At 34.9% G+C, this 21,398-nt stretch overlaps 1 protein-coding gene across 1 annotated transcript in view; it reads right to left on the bottom strand.

Moving 5' to 3' along the window:
- Nucleotides 1-784: 784 nt before the first annotated feature.
- FSTL5 (follistatin like 5) overlaps nucleotides 785-21,398 on the bottom strand; it is a 491,494-nt gene continuing 470,880 nt past the window's right edge. The window contains exon 15 of the mRNA XM_016200335.2: nucleotides 785-1,631. Coding sequence (XP_016055821.2) covers nucleotides 929-1,631 — 703 coding nt within the window. The 3' untranslated portion in view covers nucleotides 785-928. The remainder of the gene's footprint in view (nucleotides 1,632-21,398) is intronic.

Genomic DNA, 21,398 nt, shown 5'->3' with positions numbered 1-21,398 from the left:
AAATAATGTTTCTTTTTTTAAGAAATGAGAGTTCCTTCTGATACAACATCAGACTACATGAAAAAAAAAATCTATTCTATTAATAAACATTTGTAAGCAACTGACATCTCAGAAAAACCTGCATTATAAACATAATGCACTCTAGTGATTGAAAGTAAAATGAGTAGAGAATCCATTGCAAACGTTTTTACCATAATTACTTTTTCCTCGCTTCCTCCCCATTTTCCAAAGCATGCTGCAGATTATACAGTAAGTGTCAAACAGAGTTTTGTCACCTGTATACAACCTAAGGCCAACTTATGCCTCCAAATGATATTCCATTAAACAAATAACTGAAGGCAGGATATAGTGCAAGAGATGTTAAACATTTCTCTTTTAATGACAAGAGATTTATAGTTATGAGGGTGTTCAGTATGCAGCGGTTAGCCTTCCTTTTCCTCTTGTGACGTTCCCTCAAGGCACAAAAGATTATAAACAGTGAATGGGACAGAATATTTTGAATAGAGAATTTTAAGTTTCCACAATATGTTTTATTTCTGGTTTAAACATACCAAAAAAGGACAGAAAAAAGAATAGATAAACCACCCTTTCAATAAAATGGTGCTGAAAGTCATCTGAAATTCCCTGCAGTTATCTTTGAGTCTGTAAATTCTTATTTTGTTGGCATAAAACATAATTATAGCTTTGATTCTTGTCATTAACATAGTTTCTTATTAAATATTGTGTTAAAAATTTCTAATCAACCAATATTACTAATTGTGTATTTCTTTGTAAAAAAAAAAAAAAAAAAATCCATTTTATTTGGGCCAACCAAGTTAACTTATGTATGGCTAGCATATAAACTTGAAAAATTAGCTGTAAATTTCAACAATGAATTAAGTGCAATGTACTGGAAAACTCTTCATTCAATAATTATCTAATAGGGCTCCTAGGCATCTCCAACCCAAATAACTGTATTTCCTTTTCCAACTTCAGTGATCTCACAGTTTAACTTATTGAGCCGTCCATCCAGGATAAAGAGAGAGTCCTTGGAAGGTGTCATCAGATATTGCCCAAACAAGCCACTGTCCTGGATGTGCCTGTTCTTCCGGTTCCAAGGCCACTCTTGGGCCGTGAGCGGCTCCTTCAGGCTCTTTATCATCTTGACCTTCCCAGAGGAGAGCTCGGCAAAGAGCACGTCCGTCTGCGCGCTGGAGCTCCCGTAGATGTTGTACTGGTGGGCTGCGGTGAAGGACGGCTGAAAGGCCAGGTCGGAGATGTGCAGATTCGTGTGGATATCGAACGCCTCCCGGATCTCCCCTCTGACGGTGATGTACTGGACCCTCACGAGGCCTTTCACGTCATTAATGCTGACCAGATAGTGCCCGTCCGGAGACACATACGGAGTGCCCGTCACATCCCTGTTGGAGCCGATGACCGAGTCGGTGACGCCGTCCACTATGAGCTGCGGGGGCACTGCCCCAGCGCCGTCGGGCCTGCAGCCTATGAAATAGTACCCTCCCAGGTGCGTGTAGGCCAGCGACTGAGGGGTGCACTTATAGTCCTGCAAGTTAATTGTCTTGACGTATGACATGGTCTCAAGGTCAATTTTTTGTAGCATAGCTTCATCTTTATGAAGAATAAATCCAAACCTGAAAAGATAAAACTGAAGTTAGACAGGAAAATGTAGAGTGGTTACCATGAAAGGAACAAGAAAGGGCCATCAAAAGGCCGGGTGTTCACGCCAGGCTGCGCAGCAATTTATTTCCCAGTCCTCCTGGAGTTCAACTTTAAATTGTGCGGCTGTCCTCCCGACTCTAGGTCCTTCTTTCATTACAGCCGAACAGTGATAATTCATGCCGTGGACAGCAAAATAATTAAAAGGAGTATATCTAGTTAATTGGAACAACAAATTTTATCTTTACCAAAGAGGGTAAAAAGGTAAACTTTATTTTGTATGTCTCTAAACCTTTGATATTGAACAAGCTTGGTTCACTGCTATGAAAGCCAGCAACAATCAACGGCTTGAATATATATCAACTTCACTCCCTTCATTTACCTCTTATATTATGATCCCCTAATAAATCTGACCCATAACTGTTTAAATAATTATCCATCTTTCTCATTTTAATTTGCCTCAAAGGACTACCTTAATAGATGTGGATTTATTATTTTTTGATACAGAACTATTAGACTTCTATATTTTACATTTTAGAATCACCTTGATTACCTCCATGATCTTAACATTTATTTTTATTATACATCTCAAACACTAGTTACATTTTTCACCCTTGCCATGCTTATATTGTCATTGTTTTAAGTGATATACCTGCATTGTATTGGTTATCTTTTATTGAACACTTTGGAGATTTTTGGCATTTTTCTGTTAAATTCAATTTAAAAATGAATAATTTAAATTGTTTTAATGACATTTTTAATTACTTTAATGCTTTTAAAAGCACTTCTCATGAATACTAGTTACAAATGTGATCAAAACACCCTGAGACAAAGGTAATCCCTGACCCATAAAATTGGTGCCTTCCTAAGAAAAATAAGTAGGTTAAATAAGATAAAATAAGGTAGGAGCTACTATACAAAATTATATCCAAATTTCACATTGGCCAATAGAAATGTGAATGACTTTTATTTTTGTTAGTAATATTGATTAAAGCACCTTTTAATATTTTCAAAATCTCAATAAAAATAAAGATCACAAAAATATTGTTACATTTTTCTTAAGTGAAATGACTATTATATTAAGACAAAGCAAAAAGAACAAAAACAAACTCTAAAAATAGCCAATTATGTCATCTGTGTAGTTCATTTTCATTATGCTAATTCCTACACAAAGTTTTTTCATATAAAAAAATGACTATTTGCACATGCAATACTGAAATATGGTGCATTCAGGGTAATAGCTCCTTAAAGTTTTAAGTATAAGCACATGTCAAAATCAAAATATAAATAAATTTTTATCTTTAATATCATAGAAAAAATAAATTTTCTCAAATAGTCCTGTAATTGCATAAGCACACATATTTTACTAAAATATAAATAAAATTAAAACTGCTTCTATGTTATTACATTGCATATAGTTGGGAAGCCATATTATAATTTTAGCTATGTGAACATTTATGAAGAGACTATTTTATGTCATTGGAGAGTACAAATTCTATAAAATAAGATAAACTACAATAGCTTACTCCTTTATAAAAATGTCTTATATAGGTACTGAGCAACTGCTAAAAACAAAGCACTGGAAATATATTGAAAATCAACATAACTCCACTGCTTACAATGAATCTAGAAATTTTGAGTGAAAAAAATTGAAAAACTGTTAGTGACTAATGCTTAATCATAGCATTATGCTGTACTATTACTTAATTTTTAGTAACTTACTTTTTTCCACATTTACTTGCAGGAGAATAAAATAATCATTTTGAAAATAATATTTCTAATGTATTTTAAAATGCCATTACTATTTCTGGCTTATATTCTGGAACCTCCCTCTTTTCCTGTGTTCTTAATAAGCATGTGTGTTTTCTCAGTAAGCACAGCTCATACCATACCTATTTAGGATAAAACTTTGTCCTGATTACAATGGTATGAAGAAACATTAACAATCACTTTTTTTAAAAAAGGGTTGTTTTTATTGATTTCAGAGACAAGAAGGGAGAGAGAGATAGAAACATCAATGGTGAGAATATTGATAGACTGTCTCCTGCATGCCCCCTGCTGGGCATTGAGCCTGCACACAACCCAGGCATGTGCCCTGACCCAGAATCGAACCGTGAGCTCCTGGTTCATGGGTCAATGCTCAGCCACTGGGTCACCCGACTGGGCTATTAACAATCACTTCTAAATGTTCCCATTAAAGTGTTAATGCACACTGAAGGTTTTAAATACTACCTAAATATTAAAGAATTAAACAAAACCCTGAAACTAAAATATAAGTCCCATTATTTTTGTGTGTCAGCATCAAAAATATCACAAAATCCTAAATGTCACTACCTACTCTCATACTTGTATTAATAAATAATTAACTCTATTGAAAATGGATGCTTTTCCCTTAATGGACAGTCATTAAGAATATGTATGTGTGTCGGTATATGATTGTGTCTATCATTTATGAAATTATGAAGGAAGATACTGTCTTTTTTTCTGTTGTACATTATAAATGTGGTCAGAGGCAAAAGCAGTAATATGCACATTTAATAAAAGCAATAAGCCAATCAAGTTTTGGCATTTAGATTCTCCTCTTAACCTTGAGTCCTCTAGTCCCCTTGGGCAATGGTTTTTGAATGCTAATGAGAAAGAACAAAGAGACAAGCTCTAACTACTCTTGAACTACTTTAACTCTGAAACTAGACTGCACGCAAGTGGTGACACAATGCAGCTTATTTTGGAGGTAATTTAAATTTAAAAAATGGTCCAGTAAAAATGCAAATCTCCCAGTGGGGTGATAAAAGTCCATCTATTTGGATACCTTCACTGCATGCTCCTTTAGAACTGGAGATCTAGCTACATTAACAGATGCATGAGAATGCCTTCAATTTTTCACTACTGATTTATTGGGTAGGAAGTGGTGTCTCTAATTCAAAATTTCCCTCTAGTGCAGATTGATATTCAGAAATCTCCCACTGTTCATTAGTCTGTGATTAATATTTACAAGGCTCTCAACTTTCATGCCTGCTTAGTATAATAAAATTTCACATAGTACTAAGTTTAACAGAGTTTGTCTAATATTTATCAGAATATGTATAAGAAGTTGCAGACTGGGAGAGATGTGAGTTAAAAGTTACTCTTGAAATCACTTATTTTACTAGAAAAAAAATGCACTGTTGCTCAGCGTGGCATTGTGTGGATTTGTTGCTAGATTTGGTGAGGAGAGTTTAGAGCACCTTTTCCCTCAAATTATTTTCTTATTCTGAATGCTTAATCAAAATAGTTTATTATTTTAAAGTTTTAAAAAATTCCCATTAAAGAGTCAAATCTAATTACTCTTTTCATGCTTTAAGGTGAGGTCTTAAAATAATTCATACACAGAGAACTTGTTTTTGATGAAGTATGGGTTTTTAATCCAGCTGATTTAGTTTCATGATTCAGTTTTTTTATATAATAGATATGTGACCTTACAAAACTTCCTTGACTTCTGTGAGTTTCCATTTTCTCATCAGCAGGAAGAGGAAAAAAGTACTAGCTTGCTTTGAGGATGAGAGTAAATGTGTTTATTATCAGCCAAATAGTAGATTCTCAATAAATAAAACTTGTCACTGCTTTACACCTTAAGTAGTACTGTGGTAGATAGTCATGAGCAGAGCAAGGACGATGGGCCAGGTGCAGAAGGTCGCCAGGGTGAAAAGCCCCTGAGTGCCGGGCAACAGACAATTGTAGGGTGGGGCCTCGCCCCCAGGGTGACCTTTCTTCCCTTAGCATATCTCTGGTCATTCGGTTTGGACCCCCTGACCTTTCCTCATAGAGATAACATCTGGGCCTCATTTGTATTTCAGCTCCAGGCCCAGAAAAGCAGCAAAACCAGACAAGTGACCTCTTGGCTGACCTCAGGACCAGCTACACTGGAAAATGACTCCTTGCCCTGGCGTCCACCAATCAATCAGTGAAAGGACACACCTGGAAAGCTGCTGAATATTTTATTGAGATCTTCCCCTGGGAACTCCCCTAAAATCTCCACCCTTAAAACCCTTAGAATGTAGGACCCAGAGCCTTTCCCATTCCCTCCGGAGAGCACACCCATGCCTTTCCCTCCCCCTCCTCCCAGGCTCTTTTCCATTACCTTCCTCACTCCCAAGCTCCTAGGGCCCTTCCTTTGCCCCTATAACTTGTCTCCTCAGCCCATTTCTTCTACAAATTACTCCTCCTACCTCTGTGATTTTATAAATAAAAGTTCTCTTCTATTTTGAGTCTTGGATCTGAATTCTTTTGGAGCCAGAACTCAAGTACTAAGACTGCTGAATCCAGGTCTGGTCTGACCCCACCAGTCTAACACCTGGTGCCGTTCCTGCCACCCACAGCAGTGTTATTTTTCCCATTAAAAATCAAATAAAATATTCCCTGTGGCAAAACAGAATATTATAATCCATGGATGGGGAAAACAACAACAAATTATTATTTATTTTTTTTTCTTTCTAGCTAGTATTCCTGCAATGTTAAAAATAAACATATAGTGTTACTCAAATGTGGCTACATTTTCCCATTCCTGAATGCAGCAGAGATCACATTGAGAATAGAATTTACTTTTTTTATATTTTGCTCTCACTTGTGCCAACAGGATCCCTGTCCACATCTTACCCAGTCATCAAATCTCACACTTTTAGGCTAGGAGGCAGTCTAGCTCACTCTGTCTTCTTTAGAGGTGCTGCTTTAGTTCGCACTGAGGTAATGGAGCAGTAGGCTACGGTGTACTGGGTGAACTTGAGCTCTGCACAGATGATGGAATAGATACCTGTCTTACTCAAGAATTTTTGCTAAATGTAACAAGAAATTTTATGGCTGACTTTAGGACCTGTATATCTAAGGACTTGGACATTTGCAGTCACAGTTTATGTCATGGTAATTCAAGAGCCTTGCAAAGGAAGTTATTGGTAGAGAGAAGTAAAGAGAAGCATGGTGAAATACTATGAAGCTTCATAAAGAGTAACTGCTCAAAGACCTCCACATCCCATAAGTCCAGGCTACATTTCTTGCATTTGAGTACTAAATGATTTCCCCAAGTCTCTCACTCAGGCAGTCCCTAAGTGGGTCTGGTCACAGTCTCACAAAGCAGTTCTCCAGTCACTGTTACTGCACAGCATCTGCCAGATTTTTCCACTCCCATTCTGCTTTCTAATCTATCACCTGAGATGCTAATGAAGGAATCTCATAATTGCAATTAATGACCTTTATGATATCCCAAAAGTTGGAGTGAAAGAACACTGTGAGATTTGCAGAATAACAATTCTTTTATCCCCTGAGTCTTAATGTAATATGGCCTGTGCCCACAGTCCCCATAGATTTCTACCTGAAGAGTTTTCTTTTCTACTGCCTTTTAATATTTTATTTATCAATCCCCATACTAGAAGCTGGGAAAGCTGCCATATGCTCCTGATCCATTCCTACATTGTCTCATCTCAAATAATATCATTTGCACTGTCCCAGATTTTAAAACAAGTATTCCCATGTAAATCAATGGATGCAAATGGGAAGTAGAGAGTGGAGATTGGGTGTATTTGAGCTTTGGATTAGCCAGACACTCTAACCTGCTTTACAAACAACATTGCTGCAAACAACATCTAAAACAAAAACATTTCCCCAAGCTTTTCTTATGTCTCACTTATAGAAACCATATTCTTCAAAATAAGTCTCCAGAAAAAAAGAATTTGAACAGCCCATGGAATTACTTGTACTGAGATTTTACTTGTAAAAACCTATATTCAAAAGCTATGGTCAAGTAGTTAGTGTTTTTCATAAATAACAGTGGTCAGGATTATTAATATTTTGTTTTTTCAATTGCTAGGTAAGAAATGTTCAACAGATAAGAAACTAAAATTATAAACTACCCCCTTCACATCATTAATCTATAAACCTGCACATACAATGGGCTCTTGGTATGGCACCTACCACTGTATTATAGCTGACAGAGTTTTCATAGACACAAACCATAAATCTGACAAGAGCCATCGTTCACTAGTTTATGAATTCCTTTATATTTAGTTGTTTTCTATTACCCTGGACTGACCTTTGTACGATTGAATGCTGCTCCTACTCAAGTACCAAAAGATTTAGTTTTTATCTGAACTTCACATAAATAGCTCAGTAAAACATACCTGTTCGTAAAGAGTGGTCACATTCATACACGGGAGTGGGGAAGCACAGAGAATAGAACTGACACATTTAGTAAAGATTTAAAACTAGAGCAAGGACAGTTTCTGAATAGTCTCAATGCTTAGATGTGTTTGAGAAATGATAGCACTTTGACATTTTCTGTTTTCAAACATAAGTTGAAGAAGCTACAGTGAATCACAGGACACCCTTTTACCTGACTTTTATAAGTATATGGTAGAAATTCTATATTAAAGATTTTAGCTACATTACTTTTTCCTACTTTCCCTTTTAGATTTTTTTTTTTTAAGGAAGTAGAATGTGTTTGTGAACACTAAGTTCCCTACTTTCTTCCTTTTTGGTATCCTATTTTTCTGATATGGGACTTTCTTCTAGTGAAAACTAAAACATAAAAGCATAATTTAATTACAGTGTATTCTGGATGTCTAAATGCTTGACAGAATTCATATAGTGTCCAAAGTTCTGTCACTTCTAGTGAGTAACCAGACATACAGAAAAAAAGCAGATTTATTAAGAAGTCTGTATACACCATACACACATACCCTGATTTACAATGGTTCGACTTAAGATTTTTCCACTTTATGATGGTACAAAGCCATGTGTATTCGGTAGAAACTGTAGTTTATTTTGAATTTTGATCATTTCCTGGGCTGGCAATATTCGGTACGATGCTCTCTCATGACACTGGGCAGCAGCAGCGAACCACAGCTCGCGCCAGCCACCAGTTACGAGGGTAAACAATGGCCATTCTACAGCGCCTGCAGTTGTGATTTACGATGTTTTGAACATTCCATGGGTTTATCAGGACGTAACCCCGTTGTAAGTTGAGGAGCACCTGTATACAACAAATCATATTTCAAAGTCCTCTACCTCTTTTTGAAGAGTTTAAGAGCTTAGGGAAAAAACTGACAACAATTCCATAAGATGCCATTTTAAAAGATTGGTTGCTCTTCTTAATCTGGTTTCCAGATTCATGAAAATCTGAAAATAAGAGCCTCCCTGATATCACCGAGTTTTTTTATTGGGATGTGTTTTATACAGGAGTTGATAAATGAATCAGAGGTGATGTAGCAGAAATGGAGTTAGCTATTAGAGGTGTGAGAAATTATTTGTGAGGTGGATACAGAGGTAGCTATAGAAAAGTAAAACAAAGGCAAGAACAAATTAAAATCTATTAATTTATCAAAAATATTACCAAAGTGTCCATTGTATACCTGCAAAACAGAAATAAAGGGTGAAGAAAAAAGTTCTATAAGGATCCTGTTTGGCATGAATTGGATTCTATGTGGGCAAATTCAGTAATTATTCACAACCTACTATGTTCAGTGTACTTCTAAGAACTTATGAAAGAAATAGAAAGGAAATCAATGATCCCTATTCTTTTTCTTCCCCCAAAATATGTTTTTATTGATTTTTAGAGAGAGGAAGGGAGAGCGAAAGAGAGCTAGAAACACTGATGAGAGATAATCATCACCACTGATCTGCTGCCTCCTGCACACGCCCTGCTGGGATCCAACCTGAAACTGGGCCATGTGCCCTGACCGGGAATTGAACCTGTGGGCCTCCTGGCGCAAGGAAGAAAGGAGTTATGTGGGGAGGTTTCTCTTGTGAGGGGCTGTGACCTTGGATCTCAAGAAACAGCTGGTCGCCTACAAATCAGCAGACAAGTAGCTGGGGGTGGGAATTATATACTCCAGTCCCATTTTCCTTCTTCATGCAAATCTCCAGTCACATTGGTGAGACCAACCAGAAGCCATATTACTCAGCCTCCTGGGACAGCAAGCATCGTGGAGAAGGGTGGGATGTATATCTGGGGATAAAATTCAAAATGCCAAGCAAAGATTTCCCTGGCCAAAGAGTCTGAAAAATCTCAAGCTTAGTGAATATACAAAGATACATGGAATGAGGGTTGTAAAATATACATTTAGTTTCCAATTGGGATCATTTGACACTTGATAAAGAAAAATCGTGTAACTACATGTCGGAAGAAAAAGTTTCTTGATTACTTTAGCTGAGATAAATATTTCTTCGAATAGTATTTTCTTACTTCTGGTAAAGTTTTAGAAAATGTCTCTTTCCTTTTAGTTACTGATCAAATATTTTTAATAACTGCTATGTACTGAATGTTTATGCCCCCCTCCCTCCTGCCCAGTTTATATATTGAAACTCTAATGCCCAATGTGATGGCATTTGGAGGTGGGCTCTTTGGGAGGGAATTAAGTCACGAGAGTAGAGCTTTTGGGGATGAGATTAGTGCCTTATAAGAAGAGAATTGAGAGAGATGATCTCTTTCTTTTGCCATGTAAGGAAACAGCAAGAAGATGGCAGCCTGCAAGCCAGGATGAGGGTCCTCACGGTACCTGGACATGCTGGCACTCTCCTCTCTGACTTCTGGCCTCCACTTAAATAAATTTCTGTTGTTTAAGCTATACAGTCTATGGCATTTTCTTAAAGCAGGCTGAACTAAGACAGATGCTGGCACTTGAAGTGGGGTCCCCTCTAACAAATATCTCAAAGTGTGGAAGCGCTTTGGAGCTGGGTAAGAGATAGAGGCTGAAAGAGTTTTGAAGAGTGTGCTAGAAAAAGCCAATATTGCCAAGCAGGGGCCACTAAAGGGAATCCTGGTGAGGGCTCAGAAATAAAAGAGGAGAGCTGGAGAGAAAGCCTCCACCTTCTTAGAGAATACATAAAGCATCATAAACAGAATGTAGAAATATGGATGGTAAAGTCCACCCTGATGAGGTCTCAGATGGTTGTAAACTACAGGAAAGGCAATTCCTTGCTATAAAGTGGCAAAGAACTTGGTTGAATTGTATTAGTGTTCCAGTGTTTTATGGAAAATAGAAGTTGGATATTCAGCTGAGATTTGTCAGCAGAGTTGAAGGAGTGGTTTGGTTTCTCCCGGCTGCTTATAATATAATGCCAAAAGACAGAAATGAAAAAGAAACTGTTAAGCAAAAAAGATGCAGAACATAAAGATTTGGAAAAATTTCTAAGGATGCCATACAAAACGTTTTACAAGGTGACTGCAGCGTTCTAAGTGCAAAAGCTCTAGATAGTCAAGTCTCTGCCTGCCTCATGTTTGCTTATGTCTCATTGACATAAAGAAATCAAATAGCCAAGCCTAGAGTCAATGTGGGAGGGGACATCCCAAAGGCATTGATACTGGGAGATACTATAGTATTGGTGGAGTAGAATAAAGATTCCATTAGCCAACTCATCTTATACATGAGAATTAAAAATGTAAAATTAAAACCAAAAAGGTAGTGTATCACATCGGTAGAGAAGGATAGGCTCATAATATATTATATTGAGGTAATCAGCTAATAAGAAAAATATATGTATATCTCATTTGTTTCAAAAAATAATATCTAGATAGATGAAATTGTTCAAATTACAATAATATTAAAAAGTCAGTATTAAATAACAATATTATAATAATATTGTAACAAAATCAATATTTAAATATTGGGGGAGGTGAGATCTTTTAAGCAAACACCCACATTGTGTAAGTCAAAAGGTGAAGCTTGATAAAGGCGACTACACTTTAAAAATAAACAGTGATTAAAGCAATCTACAAAATGAGCAGAAATGCAATAGAAAAAGATCAATAGTTTGACTATAAAATAAATTACTAAAATCAAAAGCAGCAAAGAACTGAAAATAAGAATTAGCAAGCAAACAAATGGCTATTGCTTACATGGGGGGGGGTAGCATTAATGGCTTATAAACATCAAAAGATTCAAAACTTCACAAACGATTAGGTGAAAATAAATTAAAACTAAAAAATGAGTTTATTTTTTAACAATCTATTGGTAACCATAATAAAATGTATTTAGATTAAATACTGGTAAGGATGTGATTAAATACATTCTCTCACACACTACTGGTGGAAGCATAATTGTTTTAGGCTTTTTGGGCAATAATTTGTTATTATCTCTGAAATTAAAATATGACTGATTTAATGAAGCAATGAATGCCTTGCAGTATCTTCCCTTAATCAATGCTCATAAAATAACTACAAAGTAGCATGCACAAGGATATTCATTCAGCATTGGTTGCAGTAAGGAAATTTAAAAATACAGTAAACCCTTGATTTTGCAGACCTTGATTTAAAGGACTTCAGATTTAACAAACAAAATTTCCTGTCTGTATGTCATGTGAAAATTAACACCCTGTTAATTTTTAAATGCTTTTAAATAAGATCTGCTTATAATTAAATTAATAGGTTATTTTTTTTTATTAACTCACTGTTATTTTTAACAAATTTTAGCAAATAGGCCATATGTTGGAAAAAACACTGTAGTTCTTTTGCCGACATAAATAAATATTACATATCTATAGCTATAGACTTCATATTTAAATCCAAGAGTCACCACTGGTAAACAATGTTTGGGGAATGATTAGCACGTGATCACGCCACATCACATGCCGTAATTCGTTCTGTGGTCCCGTGGCGTGACTCTCTGCAGCAGTTTAACACCTGCAGGCTGAAGTGCCCATAAGCGCTCTTACTGGCTGGTGGGTGCAGGCATTTACTAGACCTAGTCAGCATGAATTTAAAATTACAATAATACACATAGAAAACTTTTCTGTGAAATTAAGTTTTTCATACATACTTAATTTTAATTACACAAATGTTTCTACATAAGTAAAAAAAGGTAAACTAATTTGTCAATTTTTTAACATATGCATTCAGGAAATCTACTTTATTATATAATGGAAATCAGCTTTAATGGACACTGTCTCACTCAAATTAGTCCTTTATATAGAGGTTTTACTGTAATATAAATATCGAACAACAGAGGAATGTTTAAATCAACTATGAACCATCTACCAAATGAAATTACATACTGCAGTTATAAAAATGACAGTTAGTAATGACACAGAGGTATCTCCAAAACTGTTCATTTTTAAACAAGTACATACCAGATTAAAAAGTATGTATATAGTTCAAAAAGTAAATAAATCAATGAATAAAAAGTATCTACTGTATAAATTTCAATGCACATATATGTAATTGCTTCAATTAATGCGCTGGAGGATTATTCAATTGTCTATTCTTCTGAAGAGATAAGTGCTATGGATGTTTATAAAAGAAAATTTTTACTAATTAATAAATATGCATTTTTGCATGGTTTGAATATTGCATATATGCATCAAAATATATACAGTACACAATCTTATTTTTTTCAACCTAATAAAAGTAGATGAGTAAAATGCCATTTTCATTTCACAAATTAGGAAAGCATAATGTTAAAGAGTGTTCAATGAGGTTGGCGCTTCCCATATTACTATATTACTATGTGGAAGTTGCCTGTAGAAAATAATTAGTGATTGGCATCAAGGATTATTTACATGTCTCTCTGCTCTTTTTAGTAATAATTTGCTTCCTAGTTGACTGTCCTGAGAGAAAAGCAATAAATAGAGAAAGCTTTATGCACAAACATATTTATAACATTATTCATTAGTGAAAATTTGTAAGCAGCTCAAAAGCCCATACCTAAGTGAATATTTATGTAAATGATGATATAGCTGCTTGATGCAATAGAATACACAATATAATAAAATACAGCGCTAATTTAGATTAAAGTTTATTCAATACAGTTATATGAAAAAGAGAACAATATTGTAAAAATGGTACAATTAAACCATTAAAAATAAAATAGGCAAAACCCATGCATGACTGAAGGTAAATTTGCCTAAATATTAACTTTAGCCAAGTTTGGAGACTGGATTAAGCTCGTTTTGTTTGGTTTTAAGTTTGCAATCGTTGTTCAATGAGCATAGTCCATAGTTCTACTTTTATAATAAGAAATACATGTATATGTATTAATAGAAATAAAACAATATGTAGGAACTCTAATTAAAAAGCTCAGGTAGCTCTCATGATAATTGCTGATTATGATTTTAATCCTGAATATGCACTTACTGTTTAGATAAATGTACAGACTATGCTTGGTGCTTAAATAAAAAAGCTAATCCATGTAAAAACTCATCTTCAGAGAAATATAAACATACTGAAATTTTCTTAAAACATCAGAATATGTTTGGATATCAAATTAAATGAAAAACACAATAAATACAAAGAATACTTGTACTAAATCAAACAAAGAGATGATGGAACAATAAATTCATAGTATAAGTAAGAAAGACATAATAATTGAATATTAGAGGACCACTGAGAAATGTTATGATCTGTACTCCCAACAGAGAATGAGAGAGGTAGGATCAAACTACAAGTTTTCCGGGAGAGAATGCTTGCTGCTGCGGCTTCAGTAGATGCAAGGGTGCAGCAGAAACAATTCCACGGGACAACTGGAAACAGGAACGCTTTCTCCTCTCAAGACATAATTCCACAATGCTCATCGGAGATTATTTTGTATTTCTCTAAATTATTCTTCCTTTGAAAATCTGCTTTGAAATCCAACCTGGCCTAACTAATTTTTTTTTAAATCCTCACCTGAGGATTTTTTTTTCATTGATTTTTAGAGTGGAATGCAGGGAGGAAGTGTTCACAGGCCAATGCTCTAACCACTGACCCACACCGGCCAGGTCACTAATTATTTTTTTACGATATCTATACTCAAAAGAGTACATTTGATAATTGTCTTAACTTTCATTTCAACAATACTGAAAGATTTTCAATTTTTAAGTCTATTAGAATTTAAACTTGAATGTGGTTTAATTGCAAATCTCTGAAAGGGCATATTTATTTCAGAGGGGATTGAACAAAGCACACATACTAAAGAAATGAGAACAAATAAGTCTGAAGTAGCTGAATTTGTATAACTACTTTATTAATTCAGCTTGAAAATGTAATATTACGAATTTTAGTAGCCTTTCACTGGTGAATTCTTTAATTGGCACAATGATACTATAGAGAGAAATGTGAAGTTTTATGAAAAAGTTGGAATAGAAAAACCAAAGTGTGCTTGATACTTATGTTTTATATCTATTCAAATACTATAATTTCATTGGTTTTATTTGTTTATACAAAGGGGACTATGCTAGTTAATTCCCAGAATACTAAGAGAATACATTAGTTTAAAGAATCTCAGTTTTGCTTTGTTTTAAAATGTTTTAAACATTTTTTTTTTTTGTTAATTCTTACCCAAGGATATTTTTTCCATTGATTTTTAGAGAGAGTGGAAGGTAGGAAGGGAGGAGAGAGAGAGAAGAGAGAAGCATCATATGAGAGAGACACATGGATTGGTTGCCTTTCACACACGCGTTGACCAAGGTGGGAATCAAACCTGCAACCCAGGCACGTGCCCTTAACCACGAATAACCCATGATCCTTAGCTGCAGGGGCAGACGCCTTAACCACTGAGCTAGGCTGGCCAGGGCAAGAATCTCAGTATTTTGAATCATAAAATTCTTATAAGGACAAAGGAAAAGTACACAAAACTAGAATGTTTATAATAATGAACTTGAAAAATGGTTGTATTCCACTTGGGTAGAAATTAGATGCTTGCCACCTTTTTACAATACCCGCTAAGGTACTAAGGCTATTTAATTGTATGGAATAGTTTCTTTGACAAATGTAGCTGTGACAAATGGATATCCACATGTAAAAGAAGAAGTTGGTTCACCGCCTCATACCATATATATAGGCCAACTCAAAATTGGCTTAAAAATTCTATGTAAAGTCTATAACTATAAAATGCTTAGGAAAAAACTTAGGTATGCATCTTCATGATCTTCAATTTAGTAATGTGTTCTTGATGTGACCCCTAAAACAAGGAACAAAAGGGAAAAAAAGCAATTTGGACTTTATAAAAATTAAAAGTTTTGTGTATCAAAGATCACTATTAAAAAAGTGAAAAGACAACAAACAAAATGAAAGAAAATATTTGCAAATTACATATGTGATATTGGCTAGTATCCATAAAAATAAAGAACCCTTTCAGTGCAAAAACAAAAAGATAAACAACTCAATTAGAAAATAAGCAAAGAACTTGAACAGAAACTTTTCCAATGAAGAAATACAAATGACCAACGGGCACTAAAAAGATGTTCCACATGATCAGTCATTAAGAAATGCAAATCAAACCACAGTGAAATACCACTTGACACCCATTAGAGTGGCTATCAGCAAAACAATGAATAATACTAAATATTGGTGAGAATGTGGAAAAACTGTAACTCTTACACATTCCTGGGGGGATTGTAAAATTGTTCAGCACTGAAGAAAAAAGTTTGTCAGGTTCTTAAAAATTAAACATGGGATTATTATGTGATCCAGCAATTCTATTTCTAGGTGTACATATGCTCCTCCAAAATTGTAAACAGGTATTCAGACAAATGCTTGTACACACATATTCATAGCTGTACTCTTCTCAATGTCCAAAATGTGGAATCAACCCAAGTGTACATCAATGAATACATGGACAAAAATGTGGTATATCCATATAATGGAATATTGGGTGAAAAAAGGAATGACGTACAGATATACACTACAATATGGATGTATCTGGAAATGTTAAGCTATGTCAAAGAATCCAGATATGAAATGTTGTATATTATATCATTCAATTTATATTAAATATAATCCACTTATATGCATTATTAAAAGGTAAATCCATAGAAACTGAAAACACATTTCTGGGGATTTCCAGGGGCTGAGGCAAGGGGGGTGAGAAGTGATTGCCTAGTGAGCCCAAGTCCTCCTTGGAGGTGATGAAAACATTTTGGAATAGTTTGAAACTAGATAGACGTTATGGTTGCACAACATTCTAAGTATACTAATGCCATGTATTCTGAATATACTGATACCATTTAAAAATGTTTAATTTTGTGTTATGTGAATTTCAACTCAATAAAAATATATTAAAAATAAATATTATGACTATTAAGTCAGTAATACTTTATTGCATATTTGGAAGTTGCTAAGTAGATCTTAAAAGGAAAAAAGGTGTAACTGTGTATGTTAACAGGAGTTAACTAGAGTTATTGTGGTGATCATTTGCAATATATACAAATATTAATCATCACATTGTGCACCTGAAACAAACATAATGTTATATGTCAATTACACCTCAAAAAGAAAATCTAAATCTAAATATTGACTAAGCTAAAACTAACAGCAAGAAAGGGTAAAAATTGCTGACAAAGTCTAACTCAAGATAACACTGATGATATCAAAGAATCTGTCCCTGCCTTGTGGCACATGCGAATAGGAGTTTTACCATATCCTCAGTCCATGCTTAATTTTGGTTAATGGTTAAAAAATAAATAAAAACATAAACATCTCATAGAAGACCATAATAGTCATTAGATGTAGAAACAAAACAAAATGAAAATATTATCTATGTAATTTAAGTTATTCACCTGAAAGAAGTGAAAAACAAAAGCATTTTTGATGTATGCCTTTAGAGATTCTCTGAGTCCACCATAGCCTAAGAGCTATGCTTCTAGAACCCTTGGTGTAATTTCAGTATTTAGTTCAAAGGGATCATTTATTTATCAAGGGTCTATCAGTAAGGTGTTTTAAATCTTTTTACCCCATATTGATATATGAAGACAACCTAGATAATTGTCCAATATATCTGAGATTCATTAGTTAAACTCATCAAAAAGGGAAGAAAAAAGTGTTGCAGGTGATGAAGCAATAAAAACCAGAGAGAATTCAGAAAACAAATAAAAAAGGAGAAAAAAACAGCACACTAGCATTTCCAGAAAAATATTAACTGGAAATTAATTTTTTCCTGCATCTGGCAAAAATGAACAGATCTGTTATTTTCTTCTTTTAAATATTGATATGAATTCTAATGTCAAGCAAGAATATTCCAATGCAGAAAAGAATATTCCAATGCAGATTGTATAGTGAAAAGCTATGGTTTGGAGTCAGGGGATTTGAGTACTGGCTTCCTACGTACTAGTTTGTGACATTTTGAATAAGTTACTTTATCTGAGCCTTGGTTCTTTTCTTTGTTATAATTCTAATAATTCATAACCAGTGAAGATTAGAGAAATACATGTGCAATGTCTGATATATTGTAGGTGCTTAGTAAATTACAGCTATTATCATTAATGATAATTGCATGATGTCAAGAAAACATTAAAATTACAAATAATGCAAATATCAGTCACCAATTTATTTTTATTATTTTAGAATTTAGATCATCTCCCTGAAAAAGAAAGATGAATGCATTTAAGAGCTATGACTTTGTCCCCTCTGTAGGTTTTCTTGTCTGTTCACTTGGTCCTGAGGCTTACTTAGCTATTTTGGCTTTAAAATAATTTCTCATCTTTTACCTACTCAAAAAGGTACATGTGGCATTATGGGGGCTAAATACTCAGCATTTCAGAGCACCAGCAGCTAATTTGTTTTGATGTTATTTATGTCTACAATGGGTGAGTGATGGATAGCCTACATAGATCACTTCTTTATTCAGAGAATTTAGCACCCAGAAATTTAGAAATGCGGAACAGCAAAATATTTCTGTTCAGCACATTCAGGCATGTGAGCCTATGTTTACTTTAAACCTAATTCTACATCTTTATTATTGATGAGTTTTTGATGTCAATCTGTCAACATTAAAATATGGAATAACAAATGATTTTCTCTCAAGTTCAACGATCTAGTGCAATACATAATTGTATTATTATTCTTCCAAGAAAATTTTTTTTAAAGTTCTTCTGATAGGAAGGTCATTAAAGGTTGCTCTTTTCTTCTGATGACTATTAAAGGTTGCTCTTTTCTTCTGATGAAAGATTAAGTGTATTGTCGGGTTGCCATGGCTAATTAAAATGAACAATTTAGAGAACTGACAGTCAGTGACTTTTCACATAACGCTTTGTGCCATTAACAGTTTAAGTTGTCATAATGTATTTTTCACAAGCTTTTTCTGTTTCTTGTTTGTTTCTACTGAAGATTTTACTGCCCTATTATTTGATCATTTTATTTTAAAAAGGATTGGAATCATTGCCTGTTCTCTTACCATGCCATAGTTTTAGTTACATACAAAGTGAGGGTCATCAGCACTTTTCTTCTGAATTAATTTCTGTGAGTTTAAAAAAATATTCTGCATGAAACAATACTCAACAGTGGTACACTTTCTAGTCTGTATAAATTGCCCATTTCCCAGGTCTAGTTTCAAAATAATTAAAAGTACTTTTAAGATTCAATGCATTATACTAAAATCTGTGCATGGGTAGTATTTCTTTTTTATGTTGTTTATTTCACAAACATAAATAATACTTTAAATTTCAACAGTAGCTTAATTCTAAAGTAGCATATCTGATAGATATTTGTTTAACTGGCCTATTTGTTTGTTATAATTCTAGTAAATTTTGCTAAAAACAACAACAACTCTTAATGATCATGCAAATTGAGTGAACTTCTCTATGTTGTAATCAAGACCATCCATAAAACAGTGTGCCTTATTTTATACTATTTTTCAATAATGTTACCCTAGACTCCAGCTAAATTTACATGGTTTCTAATTTCTCTAATATATTTCATCCTTTCCCAGCTTTTTGGTTCCTCTTCTCCAGGTGTCCTCCTGTTCAGTGGCCTCGGTGCTAGAAATACATCACGAATGTGGGACGGTCACTATTCTTGAGGAGCTTATAACCTAGGACTAATAATGTGGGCCCGGGCACTAAACTCTCTAGCTCCAGATCCCCCCACATGCTGACTGCTTAGCCCTCAGGGATCTAGTTTCCTCATCTGTAAAATGGGGATAGCAATACAACTGCTCGTAAGGGTTTTGTGAGGACCGAATTAACTCATGTTACACAAACAAGCTTATTTCTAATTAGGCATGAAATTCCATTAGAAAATGGACAATTTGTCCAGATTGGAAATCATGAAAGCCTTCCTGGAGGAAATATAGAAAATGTTGGGAAATGGTGGGCAGAGGCTGAAGTGGGAGAACACATTTCAAATGTAAGGAACAAAATAAGCAGCATGGTCTGTGACAGCGAGTACAAGCTCCTTGCTGCACAGGGTGATGTGTAAAGCAGAGTTAGCTGTGCATTCAGCCTGTCCCTAAGCTCCGTGAGTTAGCAGGTCTGTGCACTTGTGTCTGTTGCAGACCTTTGCACAGAAGAGACATGCACCATGGTGCATTAATTCTGCGCTTGCTTCCTTAGCTTCTCTCAAACACACTTCTCAGTCATATTTCAATCTACTCTATGCAGAGCTTCCAGGAGACCTACCTACACACATAATCCCGACAAAGAGGAGGAGACTGAAGAGCCTCAGTTGCTCTTTGTTACCAACGGCATTGAAGACACATCCCTGTTCCAGCACTAGTCCTGTTTTTCACACCTTGTGACGTCATTACTCTATAATTAGCCTCCTCTGTCCTTTATCTAAATCATATATATTTGCTTACAGACAGGGAACAGATTTAATTCTTCTAACTTTAACAGCTGGAAAATGCAGAGGAGAAGGCAGGGAAGATACCAGATCACAAAACAAAACAAAAATCCTCCTAAATGAAAGTTACCAAATACCAATTCATCCTTAATATCATGATCTTGAAAACTCACTGCCATGAAGGCCCTGCCCTTGGACTTCTACACTACCTTCCTAACTGTTCTCCACCCCTGTTCTCTGAGAATATAACTTCCACATCACTACAGTGACACTTTCCCAATGAAAATCAGATCCAGTCTAATCTTCGATCAAGCCTTTAATGGGTTCTATCACACAGGGTAATATGCAACTGGCCTTACTTCTCCAAACTCACCTCCTACTTCTAGTGCGGCAGTGGACTCTGTACCTCTCCTCAAACATGCCAGAGAATCTCTGTTCAATAACTTTACACCCACAGTTGCCTCTACCTAAAATACTTAGTTTGAAGTTAGAGACCTAATCCTGAATTCTGAGATCTAATTCAAGAATCACTTGGTAATGTTCTGCTCACCTCCAGTGGGTTTTTTAAAATTTTGTTTATATTTATATATTTTTCATATTTCATTCTCTATTAATGTCCATAAATTCCTTATTTGAAGGATTATTGATAGCACTATAAATGTTATACATAAAATACACAGTAGACTGCCTGGAACAAAATAGCAAAGGATATCTACTATTACTATTACTATTACTATTACTATTACTATTACTATTACTATTACTATTACTATTACTATTACTATTACTATTATTGCGGTTCTAATGAGATTCATGAGATTTCTGAACAGGAACACTAATTTTTCCTCCTAGCGAATGAGACTCTTTTTAAGAGCCCAGAACTAATTTTCTTATTTATATTGCCTATGTTATTCCAAAACCCAGATACATTTAGAATTACCCCAGAGAAAGTGAAGCTAGGAATCCAAGAGGCTAAAGTTAAAGTGTGGAGATACTAGAATGGCAGAGGGGATATGAGCATGAAGACTGGGCTTTCAGGCTGCCCATATGGCCACCCTTGAATATTCCTCTAGCTGGCTATAACCAAAAACAAACAAACAAAACAAGTGATATGAGCATTCCCTTCAGGATGCCTAAATGCTACTTTTCAAGGTGACCTGGGGAATTTATTTTATTTTTTGGAAGTAGAACATACCATAATGCAGCACATTTCTTCCTTAGAAAGAGTATAAAAGAAACCACAATGTTC

Source organism: Miniopterus natalensis, chromosome 4, assembly GCF_054644295.1.
Source record: "Miniopterus natalensis isolate mMinNat1 chromosome 4, mMinNat1.hap1, whole genome shotgun sequence".
Lineage (NCBI taxonomy): Eukaryota > Metazoa > Chordata > Mammalia > Chiroptera > Miniopteridae > Miniopterus > Miniopterus natalensis.
This window is presented reverse-complemented; position numbering and strand designations above follow the sequence as displayed.